The 26,771-nt window shown below is 45.4% G+C and overlaps 1 protein-coding gene across 2 annotated transcripts in view; it reads right to left on the bottom strand.

The window, feature by feature from the left end:
- Positions 1 to 5,342: 5,342 nt before the first annotated feature.
- The window catches only part of CNX2 (cofactor of nitrate reductase and xanthine dehydrogenase 2), a 56,343-nt gene continuing 34,914 nt past the window's right edge, over positions 5,343 to 26,771 (bottom strand). For both annotated transcript variants that reach the window (XM_086487218.1, XM_086487209.1), the window contains 2 exons: positions 5,736 to 5,935; positions 5,343 to 5,654 (listed from right to left, as the gene is read on the bottom strand). In XM_086487218.1, the coding sequence (XP_086343344.1) occupies positions 5,852 to 5,935 (84 nt within the window). In that variant the 3' untranslated portion in view covers positions 5,343 to 5,654; positions 5,736 to 5,851. The remainder of the gene's footprint in view (positions 5,655 to 5,735; positions 5,936 to 26,771) is intronic.

The raw sequence follows: 26,771 nt of genomic DNA, 5'->3' as shown, positions 1-26,771 counted from the left end.
GGGATACATTCCCAAGAGATTTGAAAACGACACTACATGTAGGTTTTCGAAAAGTGACATCCTATGCACCCAGTAAAAAGGTGGAAATTTCCTCCCAATTTTGGGTTTTTTAATTTCTTGTTCACATTCTCAAAAATTACAAGGATTTTCTCTCTCTACCATTTCTTATAGGAGGGCAAAAGAATGAATGTAAACTTCCCCTTATGCATTGCGTATAGAATACCCAAAAACCCTAGTAACAACTTGTGTCTTGCCTCCTTTGGACACTCAAAGAAAGTTTTCAGCTAGTGCAAACTTGGTGTGTGTGGACTTGGGTTGTATTTCTCTCTCTCTAGGTGTCCAAAAGAGGCAAGGTAAGAGTCATTCCTAGGGTTTTGGGTGCTCTAAACACATTATCAAAATCACCAAATTTTGAGCCAAACTTGATCAAGGGATTGTCAAGTAGATGTTTGGCAAATATGGTAGGCCTTGTGCAAAGCTTTAGAAACATGCCTTTCTAAGCATGGTGGACAAGAGAAAAAGAATGAGGTAGGTAGGTACAATAATGCTAAGCCACTTTTGAAAACAAGACAGAGGATGATGACTTCAATAATTTGGAACAGAAATGTAAAATGGGGGTTTTGGACCCTTTTATAGTCCCACCAACATTCTTCTCAAATTTTTGCACCCAATCGTCAAATTTGCCTGAAAACTTGTGCCCTTGACCCTTTATAATCTCACCAATGTCCTCCTCAAATTTTGCTCCCAAGAGTCAATTTTCGCCTCGAGACGACTTATGGAAGGCTATATAAATGGGATAAGGCCTCATTTTTTGTGAAAAAAAAATTCTACCATTTTCCCTTATTATCTATAGAGAAATAGCATCACCTTTTCTATGAGTATCTCAACCGTGAGGCAAGCCACTCAATGCGTTCCAAGGCCATACCATAAAATCTCCATATTACCTACACCATGTGTGACAATAGAGCCAGACTCAACCCTCCTAACTTGGTGAAAATTGTGCACTCTTTTGTTTTACTCCCTTTCAAGGAAAATTCAAAAGTTTGCAAAACTAACATAAGAATGGATTAAATGGAGCCCTATTTTATTCTTATGAATTTTCATGAGGTGAGAACCTTTTGGCTCTACTTTCTATGAAGGAAATATCTTTCTCTTTATATAGTATGCTTGCATGAGGAGGCTATGTAATTTTTTCAATTTTTATATATATGCTAATCCCCACTTATTAGTGGAAGTTGTGGGAAAAAAATATAACCGGCTTAAATAAAACATTTCCCTTATAAATTTGATAAAACGATTGTAGCTCTTCAAAACCAACTTTGATGAAACCTATTTGCAAGTAACGAAATCTATATGACCCCTTGATGAAGGTGAGTGTATGGAAGTAAGGGAAGAAAGAAGGTAGGTGGTGGTCAATGCGGAGCACATGCTATGAAAACCATAGCATGACTAGCCTTGACTCTCAGATTTCCATTAGGCCCTACAAAGAAAAAAATCATAATTGTTCCTGTAAGCTACGCTGATGATTTGGAACAGAACATTTGCAAATGAAACACCCTTGAAAGCATCAAAGGAGGAGAATTTTCATGTCAAACCTCAAAGATCTATTGCGAGAGGGGGAGAGAGAAAGAAAGAACAAAAGAAATTAAGATCTTTTTACTTCTATTAGAGGACAAAGTCGGCCTTTGAGACGAATCAATCACGTGTGTATCCTCCATCTATCACGCAAGGACAAAAGTACAAAGTCACAAAATGTGGCACTGCAGTAGGGGGCAGGGGGTGATTCGTGGAAGGCTATGATACAAGATACATGGAGGTTTTTTTTTTTTTTTTTTTTGGGGGGGGGGGGGGGGGGGGGGGGGGGAGGGGGGGTTTATCTCTAGGGGGTATGGGTGCACATCTATATGCTCAGGTGAGTACAATCATAAACAGATCAAGCTAACTAGCTCAATCCTATGTCAAACTAGGGGTGTAAGATCTCGTGATTGCGGCTGGGTCTGCCGGCATCTAAGATCTAGTACATGGGTGGGTGTGGTGTAAAGGGTGCACATATGATTACGGCTGGTTCTGTTGGCATCTAAGCAAATCTCTCTTGGGCTGCCTAGTGGTGGCGTGTCTGAATCTCTTAGACCTGTATGTGATGGAGTCTCAAAGCTCTACATCCGGGAGCTCGGGGGCATCTCCTAGCTCTGACCATCTCAACCTATTGTGGGTGACACTTCTCTGTGATCCTCTGAGAGAAATTTGTAAGTTGTGACTGTCTGCCACCCTTTGGTGCCGCTACAGGTGCAATAGTGTCTCTCTACATCTAGAGAGAGAAAATGAAATGAAACGAATGATATACTAACGTCTTCAAAAGGCCTATGAGATCAATCCAGTACAAATTGGTGAATATAATACCATGCCTCGGTACAAAAAAGAGAAACTAAAATGAATTTTGAAGTGCTACTACCTGGAACTGTTGAGTATGTGTAACCACTGATACAATGTGTGACATGTCAAATACAAGAGGGTGATATATTGGGTGATGAATCCATCCTCATCTGTACTCTGGATGTCGAGATAGTATGGCTCGAATCCTCTACAGTAGTCTCCGTTGATGCTCTGAAGCTCCTCCCCTCAATCCTGGGCGTCTCGATCTGCCTAGCTCCAATGCTCGGTCAATGAGAGTACCACAGATGTGAGTATGAGTACCGCAGGTGTGAGTATGAGTTGAGCTTTGCAATGGTGGCTGCTCCTTTATCTGTCCAATGTCTGATGTGAAGAAATCAATCTGTCTCTGGGACTATCCCTCTCCATATCTCCTCAGTAAACTATCTCTCTATCTGTGAAACTCAAGTAGATACAATCCAAGATATCTCTCGTCCTTATAGCTCATGACTCTAGAGAACGGACCAAAGCCCTCTCTGAATAGAGAGTGGAAGTGACCTTGTATCTCGTAATACATTGTGCACTGACATATATAATGCATCTCCATGCATAGGCAGCATATTCTACTAGCTGTTGGTATCCCTCTGAATCTACCAATCTCAATCTTAAGCTAGTGTGAAGATGTCTGCCTCTAACCAATGGCACACAGTAACTCAATGAGAGAGAGAGAGAGAGAGAGAGAGAGAGAGAGAAGAAGAAGAAGAATTTTTAACATCATAGGAACAATCCCAAGAGACCTCAAAGATTGAGAGAGAGAGAGAGAGAGAGAGTTTCTTATATACATAGGTTAAAATAGCACACGAGACTTCATCGAAAATTCAAGAACCATAGACCACAACATCCATTTCAAGTAGACATATATATTTAATCATTCACACTAAAAGATATAAGTCTCTATTGTGCATGCCAGATCTTAGTTTGTCTAAGGTTCTGCTAGAGAGAGAGAGAAGAAGAAGAAGAATAGTTGTATCATTGTCAATTGTCCTAATGGCACGTGGGGGAGTCTTAGAGAAACTCAAAAACATGCCAACGCGCCATACAGTAACATCCTAAAAGTTTATGAAATTTATGTAGGAGAGTGAGAGACAAAGAGAGAGAGAGAGAGAGAGAGAGAGAGAGAGAGAGAGAAATGGAAAGAGTAGAGGTTATGAAAATCTTTATTATGAAGATATGTGTGTGTGTGTGTGTGTGTATAGAGAGAGAGAGAGAGAGAGAGAGAGAGAAGTATAGTTGCATCATTTTAGATTGTCTGAATGGCGTGCGGAGGAGTTTTACAAAAAATCAAAGAGACGCCATCGCGCCATACAACCACATCTTGAAAAATATTTATGTATATACGCTAAAGTAGCACATGAGTTCCCATCAAAAATTGAAGAACCCTAGACCACAACAACTATTTAAGTACATATATGTATTTAGTCATTCATTCTAAAAGATAAATCTATCAAACTTACAGGCCATATCTTAGTTACTCTGAGAAGAGGAGAAAGTGACAGCACATCCTTCCATTAGCAAATCCCGAGAGAAAGCACCCTTACTTGCATCCACTGTAAAAAAACAATCAATGGATTGTTTCCAAACAACATTACAGGTAACTGGGGTGACTCTAATTGTCATCCATGTCACACTATCTTATACTAAAAGAGGAGGATGCTTGTAAACGGTGGAAGAATCTATCAAGGATGAGTCTATTAGTACTTCTGAGATAAGTCAATCTCACCAAGTTTCCTTGATAACTACATTCATCCTAGCTAAACCATGCCTCTAACATGGTATCCATGCATGCCTATTTCCTGAGACTAGTCACTACTCCATAATTGTTCTAGTACCTCAAATGTTCCAGTTGCTTTGTTCAACGCCATCGCAGAGTTGTTTGAAACTTCCAAGTATAGTGCTGATAAATCCTATTAACCTTTTCACTTAGAGAAGGAGGTGTAAAGCTAATGATTTACTCTTACTTGATATCTTACTCAACAATGCTCTAACATAAAAGAAGCCCTTGCTATGCTCACATATTAAGCAGTTGTTGTTTAGGAAACACTGAAATGGAAACTAAGTGAGCTCAAAGTAATGAGCTCACCTTTAAGTATTGCTTCTCTTGCTTAGAATATCTTACTCTACATCAAAGGTGCCGTAGATCAAACCTACACACCATACTACGAAGGTGGACTGCCTCACAAAGTTCGAGGCGTCTGTCATCGATTTCGATTATAGTAAAGACGATATAACTACGTCATCGGAGCTATCTTTAAACAGCCCAAGTCACCACCCTTGCAAAAGGATTCTATCATTAAGTTGGCCCAAGATATATGCCCTTGGATTTATTGCATCCCAAGCCCCCAAGTCAAAAAGACGCTAACACCTAGCCAACACTTAGTTCAATCCATGTTTAGGGTATAGCCTTAGTGTAACCTAGTTATGTTTCCTTTGTGATGTAGTTAGGCTATGAGTTAATTAGGTCTCATCTAGGTAGTCTCGACCAGGTAGTGGTAGTTAGCCCACTAACTTATTCAAATATTCAAGTTAGCCTAACTAACAAAATTAACTTGACTAACAACTAGTTCTAACTTCAATTTTAGGGCCATGTGACCATACCATAGTGTTTCTTCAAGAGAAACCAAATTTAAGCATTTATAGGCATGGGGTGTCTATCTCAATGAATATGTATATATATATATATATAGAGAGAGAGAGAGAGAGAGAGAGAGAAGTATAGTTGCATTATTGCAAATTGTCAGAATGATTGCGGAGAGGTCTTAAAACAACGTAGATATGCGCCATCGTGCCATATAGCTACATCCTGAAAAACTTTTTTGAAAGTTATGAAAGGGGGAGAGAGAGAACTGGATAGGGTAAAAGTTATGGGAGACTTCATTGTGATGGTGGAGGGGGAGAGAGAGAGAGAGAGAGAGAGAGAGAGAGAGAGAGAGATTGATTTGAAGTGATTCTATAGGTTATTGCACCTTTACAACAACTATCAGCCCAATATTTTACATTGATGCTTGATAGGTTCCATTCACATACAACATACAATAAGCTCGGTGACATCCGGAAATATCATACAGACTGGCTCGTTTTATTGCAGGGAAAAACACATTTGAAGAGCCCCAGAACAAAAGAATTCGGTCAGTTCCCAGCCCTAGCAAAAATAAACCTCCTGATCTGCTGCCCCTTATTGCTTTACACATGACAGAATTTCCACTTGCTTTACATGCTCCTTTCAACTAAAGCAAAGAAATCATCAAGTTACTTCACTAACATGCTGAAAATGACACCGTGCAGGAAACGAAAAACTAGTGACTCACCTCTTGCACTGAATTTCAAGAATGCGAAGAGCGACCCCTGAGTGCTTTCTTGTGAAGACCACTGGAAGAGTCTCATCACAAGGCATGGATGAGCAGCTGGGATCTTTAATTCTCCATCAGCCTCCGATGTGTATCATGGGCCTGTTTGGTGTTTGAGCTAGCTCAAACATCCCTGCATGGGCAGCTTTCTTCCTTTTCACCTAGATCACAAAACAATGGCATAAGCTCTCTCAAGCAAAACAGAGCTGTGTTACTAGCTCGTAGAGCTTGACTCTCTTAAAAACAAGCCTGTCACCAGAATCAGTACGAAGCTGAAAGATACAACTAGGCGACCGGCCATGAGCAGGCAGAAAGCCAAAGCATAAACTGGGACAATTGGGAAAGAATGGCCGTAGGCCAAAAGCTCAAAACCTGATAAAAACACCAGAGAAAGAACCACTCCTACACAGTAAAAGATGCCCTGGCAACCTGACAGGGAAAAAGGGGTAGTCGACTCCGAGTAGCATATAGAAGATAGGCACAACAAACGAACCGAAACGTCAGCACCACTGACCACAACAAAATGAGTATCTGCAGAAGCTAATATGAAGAAGCGGAAGAACCAAGAAGAGCCAAGCCACACACGGAATGAGGGCAATGGGAGGGAAGAAACCACCAGGAGGCCAAGGAACCTGCAGCATACGCCCATACAAGGAAAGGAATAAGATACTCCCAAACCTGCAGTATGCCCAGGAGGAAGTCCCATAACAGCACAATCCACTTGCTCAACATGGCTCTTGCAAGTCCACTAGGGAAGCCCAACCAACAGAAAGCACGCCAAGCAGAGGACCCCTGGCAAGATTGAGACAGTTGGTAGAGAGACACCACATTAGCCCAAAGAGGCCCACATGTTCTATAAAACAAGTCTCTTATCTATCTAAGTCTCTTGTGCATGTTCTAGTAGACCTTGCTTAATGGGTCATTATTAGTAATTTTCTGAAGATGCAGTTACTCGTGTTGATAGAAGACTGATTTTTCTAAGCTTCCAAGAGTGATTAATGGTCAAAGACTAAATGATTTTGTAATATAATTTTTTGAATGTACCCACGGTACAATCTGTACGTATGGATCAGTGAACTGTACAGCCGTACGGTATGAGAATGGAGCTGTATGTTGTTCATATCCTAACTTGAAACCGTACTACAAGGGACTCGGATCTACTCCTAGCTGCTTGTATCTCTGCATCATCTGAGGCATGTATACATGTACAGGATGTGAGGCGCCATGACTTGTTTGGCAGAGAGGAGAAGTTAATGGATAGCCCAGGCTGTACGCACAGGTTTCTTGACGACTTTCCAAGAGATGACTGTTTGGGTGAGCGTGAGGCAGATTAAAGGGAGACTCACTCATTTACAACTGATTCACCTATCGTGCTTCGGTATCTACATGGATACCCAAAGCTGATAGAATGACTAGAGATTTCTTTGCATATTTTCAAGAACGACGATTCTAGAGACATTTTGCACACAGACCCAGATGCTATTGCCTCCGATTACTTTGATGCACACTTTACTGCTAAGCTGATGACAGATGCCATTCTACAGGCTGGAGAGGAGGTTTGATCTCATGTTCCGTTTGTGATTACTGAGGATATATTCTGGCTTTGATGGCCCCTTTCTCCATGCATGATGCAGTGGTTGGTATTGATGGTGCCTCTCGCCCGGGAGAGGATGGTCAACCCGTCAGTTTATCTGACAGAGCAAAGAGGCACTACCTTCCTTAGGTATAAGTGAAAGAAGCCCAAAACATAATAAGGCATCTGACCAGTGTCAAAAAAAGAAGCCCAAAACTTAAAAAGGCATCTAACCAGTATCAAAAAGGTACAGAAAACCATGCAACATAGGTACCTGCAATACATCCCAATAATCTAGAAACAACTGGCGAGTGAGGTCAACACAAAGCAGGATCAATACCAATAAAAGCAGCCTGCAACTCCTGCTGTGTAGCAGGAGAAAACCAAACATCGCACGAGGGATGTAACAATTCTGCTTGTAAATCACTAAATGTCCTCTCTGACTAAGTACCCTCACTGCTCAGAAGTAGGTCACAAGTTGGTGATGTGGCATGGGCCCTAGAGGGAGTTAGGGCCATTAAGAGGACAAGTGGCCAAGATAAAAGGGCGTGGTATCTTGTACGTGTAACAAATTTGGACACCCCAAGTCAAAATTTTGTCGCGACACAGCAGAGATTCACTTCAAAACACTTCACAAATTTAAGAGTCGACACCGCCCGGCATAGTTCCGTGCCAAGAGAGATAGGCCCCAAAGACTGGCGCCGCTTTCGGTATTTCTTTTATGTTAACCTTTGAGCTAAGTACAACCGCCCGCGGGTGCTCGCTCTCAGACTCCGCGTCCAAATGCTTTAGGAAGTGAGCCCCCTTGGGTCACTTATAAAGATTACAAGGGATGCTAAAAGCAGAGCCCCAACAGCATTAAACTCAAAAGCAATGAGTTCTAAAAACAACTTGGCTAGAAGCTGCCATCCAAAAGCACCAGCATAATTTGCGGAATTCCATAAAGCCAGGCCACATCAGCAACCAGCAAAACGCGGAGTTCCGTACATTCTGCTACGTCAGCAGGTCAACGTGAATTACGGGAGTCCGTGCAACTGCCACGTCAGCCAGTCAGTGTGAATTGTGGGACTCCGTACAATCAGCCCGTACTGTTTTGCCACGCCATCATCCTGCGTGGACATCCCACGTCATCAGTTTGTGACATACCCCCCTCTTAAAAGAACTGTAATTACCCTCGGTTACGCCTGCAAAACAGACAGAGGCCATAAACTGTCTTAGTAGACACTGACTGTTAGTACCGATGCACTGGACACGACATCTAGCACTTGTACAAAGACGACAGTCACATCACCGGACATCACTCAACATATACACACGACAAATCTCAGACCATGACTGAAGCAACGTATTTAGTAATCGCATCTAGATACATTCCAGACCTCACTAATGCCCGATTAACTAATCCTTATTGCGATCATGTATAGAGATTTATGAGACCGAAACGTTGCAGTCATTTCTTCTTTCAGTTCCTGCACTCAAACAAGTCAAGTGAGAGAGTACAAATCAATCATATTCAATTTCGGGAATTCCGTTTCAAAAAGTCATACAGCAGAATACTTGTCAGCTCATTAGCATCCCTGAAACCCAAAGGGGACATTAGTGACCTTATTCAAATCGAGGTAATCTGTTGACAAAGGAGCGGAGTGACTCCCCTCTTGTGCAAACCCACTGCACCAGATTCACCCTTGCTGAATTCGGGGTTCTATCGGAGTAGACTATGCTAAACCGAATGCTTCAAGGTAAAGGTCCAAATTCTGAGGAGTATTTTCTAGGTCCTCCTCCTCCATCCACTTCGCACTAATGCCGGATATTTCTTGAATTTAACAAAGAACCGCTCAATCACTTTACCTTTCATCTTTCTTTCCTTGTGTGCCAAAATCTGTTTAGGAACGAGTATCTCCTCGCTTTCTTCCACTTCAGGTTGCTCATCAGGCTCCCCATCAACTGGCACATCACCTTAAGAAGGTTTCAAGAGACTCACATGGAATGCATTGTGAATCTTCCAAGTATTTGGCAGCTTGAGTCGAAATGAGACATCATTTATCTTTCTTTAAATCTGGGAAGGGCCATAATACCTCATGCTAAGCTTTAGAAAAAGCCGCTCCTTTCCCTTTTGTTTCCTTAGGCGTGCCTTCTCAAAACGTAAGAGCACCCAATCGTCTTCCTTTATTTTCAAATCTCGTCGATGTCAATCTGTTGCCTTCTTATGTCGTTCTTGAGATTTCTCTAAAGCCTCCAAGACCTTGGCAAAAGCAGTGTCCAATTCACTCGTGTACTGGTCAGCTTCAAAAGTCTTGTCTTTAGTGCTGAGAAAGGGTGGAACCGTCGGAGCACCTTCAATTATCTCAAATGGCGCCTTCCCTGTCGAAGAGTGAATCATGTGGTTGTAGAAAATTCCCCCTAAGGCAAAAAAAAATCCCATTTGAGTCTTCTGATCAGAGATGTAAGACTTCAATAAATCCGAAACAACTGAATTTGCAATCTCATGTTGCCCATCTGTCTGTGGGTGGAATGATGACGAGAACTGCAACAGTGTGCCAATGTTTTCCCAAATAGCTCTCCAAAACAACTGAATTTGCAATCTCAGATTTCCCATCTATCTACGGGTGGAATGATGACGAGAACTGCAACCGTGTGCCAATGTTCTCCCAAATAACCCTCCAAAACAAACTCGTGAATAGGGGATCTCTGTCAAAGACTATTGTCTCAGGCATGCCATGTAATCGAAATACTGTGCAATGAACAGTCTCGCTGGTCCGGCTTCACTGTATTTTTCATTGGAATGAAGTGAGCTTGCTTGCTAAATCTGTTAATGACAGATCATGCCCACTCTGTATCTTCGGGAGATCAAAGATAAAATCCATTGCAATACTTTCCTAGGGGCAGTGGGAATGGGTAAAGGTTGTAGTAATCCCTGTGCCTTATGCCTGTCAAACTAGACCTTCTTGCACCCGGAGCGATTCTCATATGATGATATCCGCTTTTTAAATCAACCCTGCTGAAACAAGATGATCCCAGGAGTCGGTCAAGAATATCATCGATCCTTGGAATCATAAATCTTGTCACAAACTGGTGACGTGGCTGCCCTGTACATACACACAACACTCTCGCCCAGGCTGGTTGACGTGGCAACAATGACGTTGCAGCAGCGCACGGACATCTCCCCAAATTGCGGCACAAAAAGCGATGGCAGGCAACGTATGGAAAAAACTAGCATTTGGCTCTATGCAAGCGCTACGAAAGGCATAAAAAGAGCTTTTGTTAAATTGCTTTATTTTAGAAGCCTTTGAAAGTTGCTTTATTTTTGTAAGCCTATTTTTGGGGCAGCTTTTTATGAGCCGTTGGGGCTCTGCTTTTGGCATCCCTTGTAACTCTTTATAAGTGTGGTTTGAGCTCCCACTTCTCAGAGCATCTGGATGCAGAGTCTGAGAGTGAGACCCAAATCACTCCCTTGTACTTTGAGCACAGTTTTTAATACAAAACAAAATACCGAAAGGGGGCGCCAGTCTTTGGGGCCAATACCTCTTGGCACGGAACTCCGCCGGGCCGGTGTCGAATCAAATTGTGAACTCTTTTGTAGTGAATTCCTGTCGTGTCGCGGTAGATTCTTGACTTGGAGTGTCCAAGTCTGTTACAATGGTATCAGAGCGCAGCCGATTTCTCTTCTACCGGGAAATCCGATCCTTTTTACGCGGCATTTATGGATTCAAGAAAAGGACAGTTGACTTCCTCTACATCCGGAGATGCGGGAAGAGATCACGAAGAAGATTCACGCGAGGAGTACGGCCCGCCTCGGCCTACTCACGCGGAGCTTGAAGAGATGGAACATCGGAGATTGGTCGATGAAGCGAGAAAGTTGATGATGAATTTTGCGAAGGACCCTAAACTTGCAAAATTTTTCACCCAGACCTCCTTCGACGAGGTGCACTAACAGTGGCGGCAAACCACGGAGCCACCCCTCAAACCGGCACTCAAGAAACCTCCTACTCCAAGGATGTTTACAAAGCAAGAATTAGAAGAGGTGGTTGATGCACGGATTAGCCAGCCCTTTGACGCGCAGAACAAAGCCGAAAAGCACGACAAAAAGCAGAAGAAAGGCACTAACTTCCCGAGTTAGTTGGGTCGTCAATCTACATTTGCCTCGGCAAGAAAGCAGAAGAAGCATGTGCGATTTGAAGGAGTACCTAGTTCTTCTTCTTCTTCTTCTTCTTCTGACAGTTCTTCTAGCTCCTCTGACTCGAGCGAAGAAGACAGAAAAGGGAATAAGCGAAGCAAAAAGCAACGCTTCGGAAAGGGCAAGAAAAAGGCAGAGAAGTCTAAATCTTGCCCAGTTGTTGACAGTTCTACAGAGGACTCGTCTTCGGATAGTTCGGACTCCAACGACATCAGATTTTATGCAAGGAAGAAGAATTTTTATAAAGAAAACCAATATGACTTTCTGGAAGATAAAAGCAAGAAAGTTCGAGAATTTAAAGAAGGTGGACAGTCAATTAAATTTGCCACGTTTTCTGGATTTCGAGATGCTTCGAAGGCTTTGGCCTTCATACAGCAGTTTGACATAGCTTTCTCTGGAGGACATTACTCAGAGCACTCCAAGATTCAGAGGGCTACCTCTTACTTCAAGGGAAATGCTCGAACTTGGTGGTCCACTCTTCTATTGAAACAAGAAAGTGCCACATAAATGGCTGAAATTTAAAAGGCTTTTTATTTCTTCATGGTTGACTCGGGAGTACGAGCGCGACATACGAACTGCTTGGAACCATCTTCGGATGACCGAGAAAGATACATTGGACGCATATTGCGAGAGATTCTGGAGCTCTTTTCTACCAGCTGCTTCATTTAAAAAGATCTTGTTCAAAGAACAGATTGAGCGGTTTACCTGGGGACTTCCTACAAAGATCCGAGATCACTGCTTAGAACAAAAGTCAGATTCTATTCAAGATCTGATGAGTCATGCGAAACGGGGTTTTGCCATTCATTCAGGAAATTTGACTTACCCCACAGATGAGATCATGGCGCAGAGAACCGAACAAACTTCTAAAAATGAAAGTAGAAAGAAGAAAAGCACCCCAGAAAAGAAAGAAAAGGATACACAACCCCAACTCACTCTTCAAGAGAGGATCGACTACATCAAAGAGGGGAAGTGTTTTGAATGCGGGGAAACTGGGCATATCTCCGCGAAGTGCCCTAAAAAGGCACCTAAAGAACAAGATGAAGAAAGGTCAGAGAGTTCGAAAGCAGCTGAGGAACGTGGCAAAAAAGGCAGATGAAATCATAACTAGAGCCACATTGCGTGGGGCCCGAACCGAATCAAATGAATGAAAGTACAAAACTTTGCCGCGTTTAGGGCAAAGTGAAAGATCAGGAAGCCCTCTTTTTCTTGGATGAAGGAGCCAAGGCCAACTTCTTTTCACTTGAATTAGCGGCTCGATTTGAAATTACGCCCGACATGCTGAGGCCACTGGCGCAGGTAGTTCTAGCGGCACCCGGACGGAATGTTGCCATTACACCAATCATTGGCAAACTTCGTTTGCAATGTCAGGGGTATTTAGGGCACAAGGATAATTCCCTTTGGAAGTTGTGACGTCCTACTCGAAATCCCTTGGTACCACAAGAACAACGCGGTGGTTGACTACCGGGCCGAGAAAGCGACTTTGTCAAATGAAGGGCACAGAGATTGTACTTGATGAACTTCAGTTTCTTTACTCGATTTACTGGAGAGAACTAAATGATGATTGAAGGTCGAATATGTTTTGACCTGAATGAAGAACGCAACAATTTTTCTCCACACTCATGCCGAGTGCTTTTCAGAGGGCTTGCCAGGCGAGTTGCCACTAGCTCGTCCTGAGGATCATACCATTGATCTGATACCTGGGATCACACCACTGAACCGGCCACCTTACCGTGTGAGCCGAGCCCAGAGATACACTTTTTGGGACACATTGTCTCAGCAGCACGAGTGCAGGCAGCAGATGGACCCGGCCGAGATAGAGACTATCTGTGATTGGCCCGATTTGAAGAATGTCCATGAAATTCGAAGCTCTTGGGCTTATGTTCTTACTATCGGCAGTTCATCTGAAAGTTTGCAGAGGTTGCTTACCCCTTTGCCTATGTTGACACAGAAAGGAGTCCCTTTCTCCTGGGGACCCACAGAGGTGACTGCCTTTCAGAAATTGAAACACGATTTGACCGCAGGACCATTGACTTTGCCGGATTTGCAGAAGTCGTTTGAAGTATATTGTAATACTTGTGGTCGTAGTCTGGATGCGGTCTTAATGCATGAAGGCCATGTCATTGCCTATGAGAGCCGATTGTTTTCAAGGCCGAATTGATAGTACAAATCTAAGAGAAAGAGCTTTTGGTGGTTATCCATGCTCTTACTCAGTGGCGACATTACCTACTCGGAGGCGATTTTACAGTTTTCACAGATGGTTGGAGTTTACGCTACTTCTTGTCACAGAAGCAGCTATCGGAAAAGCAGATGCGGTGGGCAAACATCTGGTCACATTTTTACTTCCGGATTGTCCATGTGCAGGGACAAGAGAAATTGGTGGCAGATACTTTGTCCCGGAAGCCGTTGGTTCTGGGTATTTCCGCGATACATCATAGAAGCTTCGAGGATATGGTCGATCAATACGCCACATATACAAATTTTTGTAGATGTATTCAGTTGAATACAGAATGGGGAGGTAGTAGCGGAATATTTCATTCGGGATGTCTACTTCATGAAGAAAACGATGTTGTGCGTTACACAGCCGTTGAAGGAAAAGGTTCTAACCGAAAGCCACTGTCCACCTTTTACGGGTCACCACGGTATTGTTAACACCTTAGAGGTGTGGAGAGATACTTTTGTTTGGCCGAGACTCAAGAAGGACGTGGACGATTTTGTATGCAGTTGCTTGGAATGCCAAAAGGTCAAGTTCTGACAGGCATAAAGCACAGGGATTGTTACAGCCTTTACCCATACCCACCCGCCCCTGGAAAAGTATTACAATGGATTTCATTTTTGATCTCCCGAAAACACAGCATGGGCATGATTGTTTATTGCCCACATATTCAGATTACATGGCATGCCTGAGACGATTGTCTCTGACAGGGACCCCAAATTCACGAGTTTGTTTTGGAAGGCTATTTGCCAGAACATTGGCACGCGGTTGCAGTTCTCGTCACCGTTCCACCCGCAGACTGACGGGCATTCAGAGATTGCTAATTCAATGGTACTGGATTTGTTGAAGTCTTCTTCTTTGAATTTGAAGACTTCATGGGAAAAGGGTTTTTACCTTTGGTGGAATACGCCTACAGAAACACGATCAACTCTTTGATGGGGAAGGTGCCATTTGAGATTATTGAATTTGCTACGAAGGTTCCACCCTTCTTAGCACGAAAGGTAAGATTTTTCTTTGAAGCCGATCAGTTCATGAGGGACTTCGACTTGGTCCGGAAGGCTTTGCAGAAATCTGAGAAAAAGGCAGCAGATCGACATCCTCGCGATTTGAAATTGAAGGAGAACGATTGGGTGCTCTTATATTTTGAGAAGGCACACCTGAGAAAGAAAAAGGGAAAGGATCAGCTTTTTCCAAAGCTTAGATGAGATAGTATCGACCTTTCAAGATTTCCAAAAAGATAAATGATGTTTCCTTTCGACTGAAGCTGCCTGATACTTGGAGGATTCACAATGCTTTTTCATGTGAGTCTCTTGAAGCCTTTTAAAAGGCGATGTGCCCGATGATGGGGAGCCAGATGAGCAACCCGAACTAGAGGAAAACGAGCAGATACGCGTTCCAGAACAAGTATTGGCACAAAAAGATAGAAGGTAAAGCGATAAGACGGTTCTTGGTTAAATTCAAGACCTACTCCGCATTGGATGCGAAGTGAATGGAGGAGTACCTGGCAAATACTCCTCAGATTATGAATCTTTACCTTGAAGCATTTGGTTTAGCATAGTAACCCCGAACTCAGCTTGGGCGGAATTTGGTGCAACGGGTATGCATAAGAGGGGAGTCGCTCCACTCCTTTGTCAACAGATTGCCCCGATTTTTGATACTGAAGTCACTAATGTCTCTTTTGAGTTTCAGGGATACTGTGAGATGACAGATTTCTTTTGTGTGACTTTATGAACTCGAATTCCCAATACTGACTTGTTCTTGACTTGAGGATTAGTTAATCGGCCATCTATGAGGTCCCGAGTGAGGTCCCGAGTGGATCTAGATGCGATTTCTTAAGATGTTGCCGATTAATCATGGTTTGAGATCCGAATGAAATTTTGAATGTGATTTGTCATGTGATGTCAAGTGATGTTGTGGGATGTGACTGTCGATTGGTACATGTGCTAGATGTGTGTTCCTAGTGCGTCGGTACTAACAGTCAGTGTCTGCTAAAAATGTTTGTCTTCTGTCTGTTTTGCAAGCGTAATCGAGGGCGATTACAATGCTTTCAAGAGGGGGGTATGTCACAAACTGGTGACGTGGCTGCCCTGTACACACACTCTCCCGCCCTGGCAGCAGTGACGTGGCAGCAACGCACAGACACCTCCGCAAATTGCGGCGCAAAAAGCGCTGGCAAGCAGCATTCGGAAAAAAACCAGCATTTGGCTCTACACAAGTGCTACGCAAGGCATAAAAAGAGCTTTTGTTAAATTGCTTTATTTTAGAAGCCTTTGAAAGTAGCTTTATTTTTGTAAGCCTATTTTTGGGGTAGCTTTTGGGGCTCTGCTTTTGGCATCCCTTGTGACTCTTTACAAGTGTGGTTTGGGCTCCCACTTTTCTCAGAGCATCTGGACGCAGAGTCTGAGAGTGAGACCCAAATCACTCCCTTGTACTTTGAGCAGAGATTTTAATACAAAAAAAAATACCGAAAGGGGCGCCAGTCTTTGGGGCCAATACCTCTTGGCACGGAACTTCGCCGGGCCAGTGTTAAATCACATTGTGAACTGTTTTGTAGTGAATTCCTGACGCGGTAGATTTGACTTGGAGTGTCCAAGTCTGTTACAAATCTATTCTTGATAGTGATTTTATTGAGAGCTTTATAATCAATGCACATTCTCCAAGATCCGTCTTTCTTTAATACCAACAAAACCGGAGAGCAATAGGCTGAAGTAGTCGGCTGGATAAGACCCTTTTCAAGAAGGCCTTTCACTTGGTTCATGATTTCTTCATTCTGGGCTCGGCTAACACGGTAAGGTGGCCAGTTTAGTGGTGTGCTTCCAGGAATCAAATCAATAGAATGGTCCTTAGGACGAGATGGGGGTAACTCGCCTGGCAGGCCTTCAGAGAAACAATCAGCATATGTGTGGAGAAAATCTTGCCATGCTTTGTCTAGCTCAGACATGGTTCGATGTTCATCATTCAACTCTTTCAAATAGATCGAGTAAACAAAAAGGCTAGATTTCATCAATTTTGAAATGGCCGAAACCGATACAATAGAGACGAACTCGCCCTTCAATTTTACATCTAGTACAATTTTTTTTTCCCTTCTCGTTTGTCAAAGTCGCTTTCTTGGCCCGATAATCGACCACGGCGTTGTTCTTATGGTACCAAGGGATTCCTAGGAGGACGTCACACCCTTCCAAAGGCGTGATGTAAAAGTCCTCGTGCCCTAAATACCCCTGACAATGCAAACGAAGTTCGCCAATGCCATGCGTAAAGGCTACATCCCGTCCGGGCGCCGCTAGAACTGCCTCCGTCGGTGACCCCATCCTGTCGGGCATAGTCTCGAGCGCGCCACCAATTCACGTGAAATAAAGTAAATCTTGGCTCCTCCATCAAAAAAGATAAGGGCTTCCTGATCTTTCACTTTGCCCCAAGCTCGGCAAAGTTCTGTACTTTCATCTATTTGGCTTGGGTCGGTTCCCATGCAATCCAATACCAGTCCTGCTTTCATCTTGCCTTTTCTACCACGTTCCTCTGCTCCTCTAGAATTCTTTGGCATGTCCTCAGTCTGTCCTTGTTGTGCCTTTTTGGGGCACTTTGCGGAGATGTGCCCTTGTTCCCCGCAACCAAAACACTTCCCCTCTTTGAGATAGTTAGCCCTTTCTCTAAGAGTCAATGGGGATCGTGTATCTTTCTTTTTCTGAGGTTCTTTTTCTTTCTATTTTCATTGTTCGAGGTCTGTCTGGTCCTCTGAGTCAAAATTTCATCAGTGGGGTAGGTCAAATTCCCCGAATGTATTGAGAACCCCCGTTTCGCATGACCCATTAATTCTTGAATGGAGTCCGACTTTTGTTCAAGGCAGTAATCTCGGATCTCTGCAGGGAGTCCGTAGCAAAACCGCTCAATCTGTTCCTTAAAGGTGACCTTCTTAAACGAAGAGGTTGGTAGAAAAGAATCCCAAAACCTCTCGCAATATACGTCCAAAGAATCTCCCTTGGTCATCCGAAGATGGTTCCAAGCGGTTCTTACATCTTATTCGTACTCCCGGGTCAGCCAAGAAGAAATAAAGAGCCGTTTGAATTTCAACCACTTGACTGGGGCTTCTTTCCTCTGAAGAAGAGTGGACCACCATGTTCGAGCATTTCCTTTTAGAAAAGATGCAGCCCTCCTGATCTTGGAGTGCTCTGAGTAATGCCCTCCAGAGAAGGTTATGTCAAACTGTTGGATGAAGACCAAAGCCCTCAGAGCATCTCGGAATCCAGAAAAGGATTCAAATTTTATTGACTGTCCACTCTCTTTAAATTCTTTGTCTTCTTGCTCTTATCTTCGAGGAAGTCATCTTGGTTGGCTCTGTAAAAGTGCTTCTTCTTCGCATAAAACATGTGGTCATCGGAGTCCGAACTGTCAGAGGATGACTCCTCTGTAGAGCTATTAGAAACTAGTCGGAATCTGAGTTTCTTTGCCATTTTCTTGTTCTTTCCTAAGCTTTGCTTTTTGCTTCGCTTCTTGCCCTTTCTGTCCTCCTCAATCGAGTCCAAAGAGCTAGAAGAACTGTTAGAAGAAGAGGAAGAAGAACAGGGTAGTCCTTCAAAACGCGCACGCTTCTTCTGCTTTCTTGCAAATGCAAAAGAAGATTGACGGCTCAATCCCCTTCTTGCGCTTCTTCCATTGCTTTTGAGATTGATTCTTCGTGTCCAAAAGCTGAATGATTTGGGTCTGAACAACCTCTTGAAGTTCTTCTTTTGTAAACATCCTCGGAGTAGGAGGTATCTTGATTGCCGCTTTCATTGGTGGTTCAGCGGCTTTCTACCACTGAGTATGCACTTCAGCCATGGACTGCTGAGTCAAAAATTTTGCAAACTCGGGAACTTTAGCAAACTGAAGCATCTGCTTTGTGCACTCGTCAACCTATTGTCGACGTTGCATCTCCAAAAGCTCATATTGTGTAGGCCGAGGTGGCCTGTACTCATCTTCTGTTAAGTCGTTTGAATTTTCTGTGTTACCTCCTCCCGCCTCAGCAGTTGCAGAAGAGGTTGATTGATTCTTTTCGGAATCCACAAGTGACGCATGAAAAGGGATCGGATTTTTCCGATAGAAGAGAAATCGGCCGTGCTCTGATACCATTGTACCAAATTTGGACACCCCAAGTCAAGATTCTATCGCGACACAGCAAAGATTCGCTTCAAAACACTTCATAAATTTAAGAGTCGACACGGCCCGACGTAGTTCCGTGCCAAGAGAGATAGGCCCCAAAGACTGGCACCCCTTTCGGTATTTCTTTTATATTAATCTTTGAGCTAAGTACAACCGCCCGCGGGTGCTCGTTCTCAGTGAGCCCCCTTGAGTCACTTATAAAGATTACAAGGGATGCTAAAAGCAGAGCCCCAAAAACATTAAACTCAAAAGCAATGAGTTCTAAAAACAACTTGGCTAAAAGCTACCAACCAAGGGTAATGAATTCTTGATGCTCGCTGCTGCTATTCGCTGCCCCCGCCATCGCTGAACACCCCTTCCCCCCCCCCTCCCTCGTCACTAATTGACACTCCTTTTGGGAGGTGGGATCAATGGCTCACGATCATCGGTTGATTGTGACCGTTGGATTGCCTAGGGAATGCAGAAGATTCTCACTTTTCCGGTTTCGAAGCTTGAACCCACTACCCTCTCCTCTTTGGAATTGACTCTTAACCGCTAAGCTATCGCGCAGTTAATAAATCACTGCGTCGCAACCAAGTTACATCTAGTTCACACCGAGTTCACATTGAGTTCACACCAAATTTGGTGTGGTGTACATACCCTCCCAAGTTCACACCAAATTCGGTGTGGTACACATACCTCCCGAGTTCACTCTTAGTTCACACCTAGTTCAAACGGCGATCGGACGGCCCGGATTGCACCTGCCTCGCGATGCCTAATGTGGGTCATTGATCCCACCTCCCTAGGGAGGTGCCAATCAGTGACAAACACCCCCCCCCCCCCCCCTTTTCCCCCCTTTTTCCGCCTCACGCTGCCCTCTTCCCTGCGCCTTGCTGCTGCCCGCCCTTGCGTGCACCTAGCCTTTGCCCGTCTCCCCCGCTCGCTCCTCTGACACCACGCGCCAACCCCCCCCCCTCCCCCCCCCCCCGCTCGCTACCTCCAGCTCCCCCCTCCCGCTTCATCCTCTCGCAAAAACCCCCACCTTCCCCTTCCACCCTGCCCTTGGTGCCTTTGGTTTCTGCTTACGCCTCGGCCTTGAGGGCTTGTCCTTCACCGTCGAAGTTCCTCGGAAGTCGTCTGGCTCTTGTATTCCGCCCACTCACAGCAGTAGACACACATGGAGGCTCATGCTCCGCCCCAGAGGGACTCTCCAGAAGCCCCCTCGCCCGACACTGCAGAGCCCACCATCCCACTTGCTCTCTCGCGGACAAAGAAAGCGAGCCTAGCCGCAGAGGTGGAGCGCCTCCAAGCGACCTCCGTCATCTGCAAGATCATCAGCAGCCGACCTAGCAAAGGAGAGGTGCGTAATCTCCTCCAGGCCCGCCTTTAAGCAGAGGTGGGCAAGATCCTCGATGTTCAGCTTCTCGGGCGTGGCTACTACCAGATAGAGTTTGAGACTCCCGAGATGGCATCCAAGGTCATTGCGATGAGCCCCCTAGCCATCCGAGCAGTTCGAGCACACTTTCGACAATAGCGCCATGGTTTCGATCCAGCTACCGACGTTCTTGTAGAGGAGGCAGACTTGCCCATTTCAGTCTGCTTCCCCGGCCTAAGGAGGGAGTACCTTCCGCTCCTTTCTAGGATAGGCTCAGAGATTGGGACTGTCCTGGAGATATCTCGCACGGCAGCCTCTGTAGTAGCTGCCAAGGCAGCTGGCATTCCCAAAGTACGTGTTCTGGTTCGGGACACCCACACCCTCCCAAAGGTCATCCTACTACGTCGGGTGAGTGGTGGTTGGTTCCGTCAGAGCTGGAGTATTCGGGCCTCCCGAATCAATGTTTCATTTGTCGCCAGATGAGCCATCTTGCAAAGGCTTGTCCACGGAGGAGGCCCCAACCTTCACCTCAGGCTCAGCCCAGCCTCCAAGGGCTGGCCAGCAGCAGCAAACAGTCATAGGGTACTCAGGCAAAGCCACCCTCCGAGCCTGGGGCTCAGGCGGAGGAGGGCTGGCAGTAGGTTCGTGGTCGGCATCGACAAGGGCCACCACGTCAACCTGGCACTTAGAGTGGTCCCCAGGCTTCAAGCCAACAGTAGTGGGTTCCCACGAGAACCGTTTCAACACTCTTCAGCAGGATGAGGTCCCTGCTTCACTCTCCACCTCAGCCTCACCTTCGACAGCGTCCCCCCCGCCCCCTTCCTCCTCCCCACCTCGCCCTTCTCCCTCGGCCGCTCCCTGCCCCCCTCTCATCCTCCTCCCGCTAGCACCCTTGCTTCCACATCACCTCCCGCAGCCAACCCAGGGGACAGGACCTTCCTCAGCTGCTAGAAGATCTTTTGGCAACGCTTTTGCCACGAGTCGCTTGGCGCGAGAGGGGCAGCCTTTCTTGCGAACCCCCCTTCTAGTGCAGACATCTCCCTTTGCAGCAGTTCCTCGTGGACTGATGAGTTTTGACATTCGTCATCGGTGGGACTTCTTTGCCTACTACTTCACACGTTTTCTTGACGACCCTTCACCAGACATTGAGGCAGCTTGCTTCAGAGTTCATGTATTGTTCCTTGCAACTAGAGGGATAGAGGCCCTAGACTCAGCGGTTGGCTTCTCTTTTCCTCTATGTGGCACTGACCAGCCTGAGTGGACTTTGGACTCAGTGTTGGAGTGGCTGCAGGCACAGGCCCTCGAGTTCTCTCACCACATGGGAGACCTGGGGGTTACAGAATTGGTACAGACTCTATGGCCGTTGGCCAAGTTCTCAGTGACACCTCCAGACTCAACAGGATGTAGACACATTGTGGTACACTTCTTTGCTGAAACGCAGAGCCCGCCATACTATATACACATACATGAGGCCTCCTGGACAGAAGAGGTTGCCCTGCGCACGGCTCGCTCTTCTTGGGCCTAAGCTAGACACTCTTTGCAGTCACGCCTATCTCGGGGACGCTTGGATGAGGATTATTCCCCATCCAAGCCAGCCTCGAAGATAGCACGGTTAGTTGTTGCTGCAGCATCAGTTCTCTCTCGCTCTCCATGAGGATCGTCTCATGGAACGTGTAGGGATTAGGAGGGCCCCAGTCTCAGCGCCAGAGGGGTCGATTATGTCAAGAACTTCAGCGATGCCTTGTGGGCAGAGAGATTGATCTGCTTATGCTACAGGAGCATCATCTGTGTGAGGGCCGCATTAGACAATGTGGTCAGCTTTTGCGTGGGCGATATGAGATATTTTCAGTTGCATTTGGACTTCGTGGTATCCAGGGAGGGGTATGTATGACTATTGCGCACCCTTGGCAACAGGCCATTGTGGACACAGGTATTATTGTGCCTAGCAGGGCTCAGTGGATTAATATGCAGATTTAGCGTTGCCTCTTAGACTTCCTGAACCTCTATGCGCCCAATGTAGCAAGTGCACGTGCATGCATAAGTAAACTTATGAAGTACTCTCAGTTTAGGCTTTCTGAAAAAAAGTACGAATTTTTACGTACCTAAAAACTCAATCCATTATGTACTACGTACCTTACGTACCGAATTTGTACCGAACACTATGTACCTAACCACCTTGGGTTATCATGGCAGATTTTGGAGCTGCATTGATTGGTATCACGTCTGTTTATGGGCCCACTAATATTCCATCATGTTCGGCTTTTTCGCAGCATAATGTGGATGTATTGGCCTATGAATTCATGTATCATTCTGGAGATTCCAGCAATATTGAGTCCGGGAGGATTATCATGAAGAGACGACTCCATAAGTCTGGTAGTTGAGCAGGATTCTTAGGCAACAGGTATGTGTGTGATATCAGCAGTGGAAGCATGCATGTCCCCTTTTTTGTGCACACATCTGATTCCTTTCACTTCTCTTTGGGGCTTACGCTGTTAGAGTGGCCGCTTACAAGAGCATTTGGACCGTTTTCATGTGATTGTTTGGGCTGCATTTAAAAGGGTCTGATCACCATCTTGGCTGGCAGAGTTATCTTTCGGAGCATGCTCCAGGTTTTCATGCCCATTCTTCCCAGCGTCTTGAGGCACCACGTACAGGTCAGGTTCAAAGTTGATTCTATCTCACAAATCCCTCCTACCTCAGATCAGTGGACATTTAGTGCCATGCTGGGCAGCGAGCACTGTATTTAAAATGCTTGCCACTTGTATTGTAGCCTCCAGTCAGAGGTGCCATATCACTGCATCTATGCAGAGATCTGACTTGCAGAGACAGAGGCGGGGCTTGCAAGCTGCCTTGTGATCTATCGAGCTGCCAACGCGGCTGATGCAAGAGTTATCTTAGGCTTTCTATCTAGGGGGGCGAGAGAGAGAGAGAGAGAGAGAGAGAGAGAGAGAGAGAGAGAGAGAGAGAGAGAGATGAAATATTATATTAAAGTCTTCAAAAGGCCAAAATGACCTATGAGACCAATCTGTTACAAAATGGCGAATCTAATACCATGTCTGGGTACAAAAGAACTAGAACAAAGATACTACTACTAGAATCCATCCTCATATGCACTCTAGATGTCGAGAGAGTATGGCACGAATCCTCTGCTGTAGTCTCCGTCGATGCTGTGTAGACCCTCTCCTCAATCATGGCCGTCTGGATCTCCGTAGCTCTAGTGCTCGGTCGATGAGAGTGCCGGTAGTGGTCGAATGAGTGTGGGTCGAGCTCTGCAGTGATGGCTGCTCCTCTGGATGTCCCATATCTAGTGAAAAGAAATCTGTAATTTGTCTCTGGGACTGTCTCTCTCTATCTCTCCCCAATAAAGTGTCTCTATATCTGTGTAACTCAAGTAGATTTAGCCCAAGACATTTCTGATCCTCATAACTCATGACCCTAGAGAAAGGACTGAAACCCTCTCTGAATAAGCAGTGGAAATGGCCCCGTATCTCATAGTACATTGTGCAATGACATATGTAATGTAGCTCTGTCTCTGGCTCTAGTTGGCATAAGCGGCATATCCTGTTGTCTGCTGGTATCCCTCTGAATCTACCAGTCTCAATCTCCAGCTGATGTGAGGATGTGCGTATCCGACCAATGGCACACCGCAAACCATGAGACATATGTGTGTCCATGTAGCTGGGTCGAATCACAAACCCATCTCCTGTGAGGAGGAGAAGATGCTCTCTATAGAAAGCCATCTTCGTGCCCAACTCTTGTGGCGGCTCTATCCATGTCCTCTTGGTATCCAGCTGGATCAGGTCCTGACGAATGAGTCTAGTAATCTCCACCCGTGTAAGAGACATGGAGGGTGCCTGAAGAGAGTACTGGAAAGGGGGCAGCCTGTCCATGGTGAAGCCATGCATCTGAAACCATGATGTCATCAGTGCATACCAGCATGAAGTGTCCCCCTGAAGAGATACTGTTCGAAAGACTCGAGGGCCAGTCTAGCATATCTGTCTCTAGTAGTATCCCACAAGCTGTGCCCAAAGGAGACTGATCTGGTAAGCACCTCAATCTCCATAGGATGGGCAGCTAGCTCAGCTCGAATGATAGCGTGAGGTACGGAGGCCTTGGCTCTGATCAGTCGAGAAATCATAGATACCAAGGCCTCACCATACGTCTCCAACCATCCTGGCCTACAAAAGGTCTCCATATATGCACCCCATACAACATAGCTGAGGCTACTAAAGTATCAAAGAGCCATAACTTCGTCCGAGGTTCTTGGAACAGAACCTGCGAGCACATCCTCTCCAAGCCTCCCAAGGCCGATACAGCTCTAGTCAGTCTCGTCTCTGCTGCTCTCCCCAAAGAAAACCTCGGCCCAGTGAAGACAACCCCGAGGTAAGTGTATGCATCTGTATATTCTACAATCTCCTGACCATATGTGAAAGTCGGTGCTGATCTCCTGATCCACTGTGGTGTGGTGTTAAACACCATAACCTTGGTTTTACCAAGATTTACAGACAATCCACTATCCTTTGCAAAACTATGTAATGCATCCAATTGTCGCTGCATACCCTCTGGTGAGTCGGAGATCAACACTATCATTAGCATATAACAACAATGAAATCCACGTCCCTGTCAGCTGGGCACCTCTATCACCCTCTCTGTCAATGTAATCAGACACCTCATCAACATACATACCAAATAGAGTAGGAGACAATGGGCAACCCTATTTCACCCCAATTGTGGAGTGAACTAAATCAGATATACCCTCCGGAGTGCGTACATGTCCCATCACTGATCTATATAGAGCCATAATCCCCCAAATCAACGCTATGGGCACTTCCATCTCCTGCAGTATGCGCATCAATCGAGCTCTCAGTACCATGTCAAATGCTTTGCGGAAATCCACAAAGCTACAATAAATCCGTCTCCCATGTGACCTGCCCTCCTCAATGATGGCTCTAAGTGTCAGAATATGATCTAGAGTGGAGAAACCCCTCCTGAAACCGGCCTGGCCCTTTGCTCGTACACCCTCACCCTCTGCCCAATTACTCAACTGGTGCTCAAGAATGGATGCATACAACCATGCCAATGTGTGCCCAACCATAATAGTGCGGTAATTCCCAGGCTCTGTAGGATCACTTGCTTTGAAGACAGGCACAATAGTGGACAACCTCCAAGTCTTAGGTAACCCCTCACACAGGGCACGATTGTACAATACTGCAAGAACCTCTACCAGCATATCTCTAGCATGTGTAAAGTGCTCTGCTACTAAACCATCATGATCATATGCCTTGCTAGTTCTCATCTTGTCAATGACTCTCTTTACCATCTCAATGGTAAAGAAGGTGTTGGTAGGTGGACATGGCTCTGTAGGATCTGGAAGGGGTCCTGTCCAGGAACTGTATATAACGATGAGACATACTGGCCCACACATCAGGACAAGTAATCACTGGGGGAGGGGAGTGCTCATGAAAGAATCGCCATGCCTCTCCTGAGTCTCTACTCAAGAACAGCTGATACAAGTCTCGCTCCATCTAGCCAAGTAAGCTCGTTTCTTCCGTCGCACAAGGCGCCGGGAAGCAATCCGAGATTGTCTGTAAGTGATGACTCCTAAAAGAAGATCCCTCTGAAGCTCGGTTCTCATCTCTCTGCACTCCTTATCATACCAATTATTTTGGGGCATGCTCCCAGAATATCGCCTTCAACACGGCTGAGTGTGTGGGTATGCCTCTGATGTTGCACCATGCAGTGTCTCAGTCAGTAAAGTGGTGCACTCCTCCACTGAGAGGCCAGGACCAGCTGTGCATAGACGGCTATAGATCTCCTCTTTATAAACAAAGTCGGTCTCCGGTGTAAATGTATAAGGGGTATGTGATCTACCTCTTGATATCTCGGTTGTACTATATTGAAATGAAACAGACAATGTCAAAAGTGCATGATCCACAGCTACGTCCACTGGTCTGGCTCCCACTAAGAAATCCTGAATACAAGGAATAAAGCTCGGTTGTGCCATAACATAGTCCACTCTACTGGCCCCGTGTCTGTGTAGAAAGCATGTGAAACCGACTGCTCCAAGAAATCGCTATAAGCCATTAAGTATGGCTAACCCATGTGTAGTCGTCATCTCCGTGAGGTATCTCCCATACTTCGTATGCTCTCTGTTATGTGAGCATCTGCCAAGGCCCAACTCACCCACATCCATCTCTCTAAGCATCTCATTTGAAGTGTCGTAGAAGACTGTCTGAGAGTTGCATGTTCGGGCATTGAAGTCCCCTAGGAGGATGATACCACCATCCCTAGAAAACTCCCATACATCATCATCTAGTATAGAGAAAGGCGACTGTCCTTTGGATACAGCATATACTGACGTACTAGGAGGGAAGTAACATATGGCAATGTATAGAAATCGGCCTATGTCAAATCTCAGTCTCACCCACATGTATCTAGCATGATCATCTCTCCGTACAATATGTAGTAGTGGTTGTAACTCCTCCCTAAATAGCACTGCTACTCCTCTTGAACCTCTACTCCCATGCTCAGATCTCGCGGCTGTCTTG

Source organism: Adiantum capillus-veneris, chromosome 2 (genome assembly GCF_014529385.1).
Source record: "Adiantum capillus-veneris isolate H3 chromosome 2, ASM1452938v2, whole genome shotgun sequence".
NCBI classification, from domain to species: Eukaryota; Viridiplantae; Streptophyta; class Polypodiopsida; order Polypodiales; family Pteridaceae; genus Adiantum; species Adiantum capillus-veneris.
The sequence above is the reverse complement of the archived record's forward strand: the minus strand, read 5'-3'. Positions and strand labels throughout refer to the sequence as shown.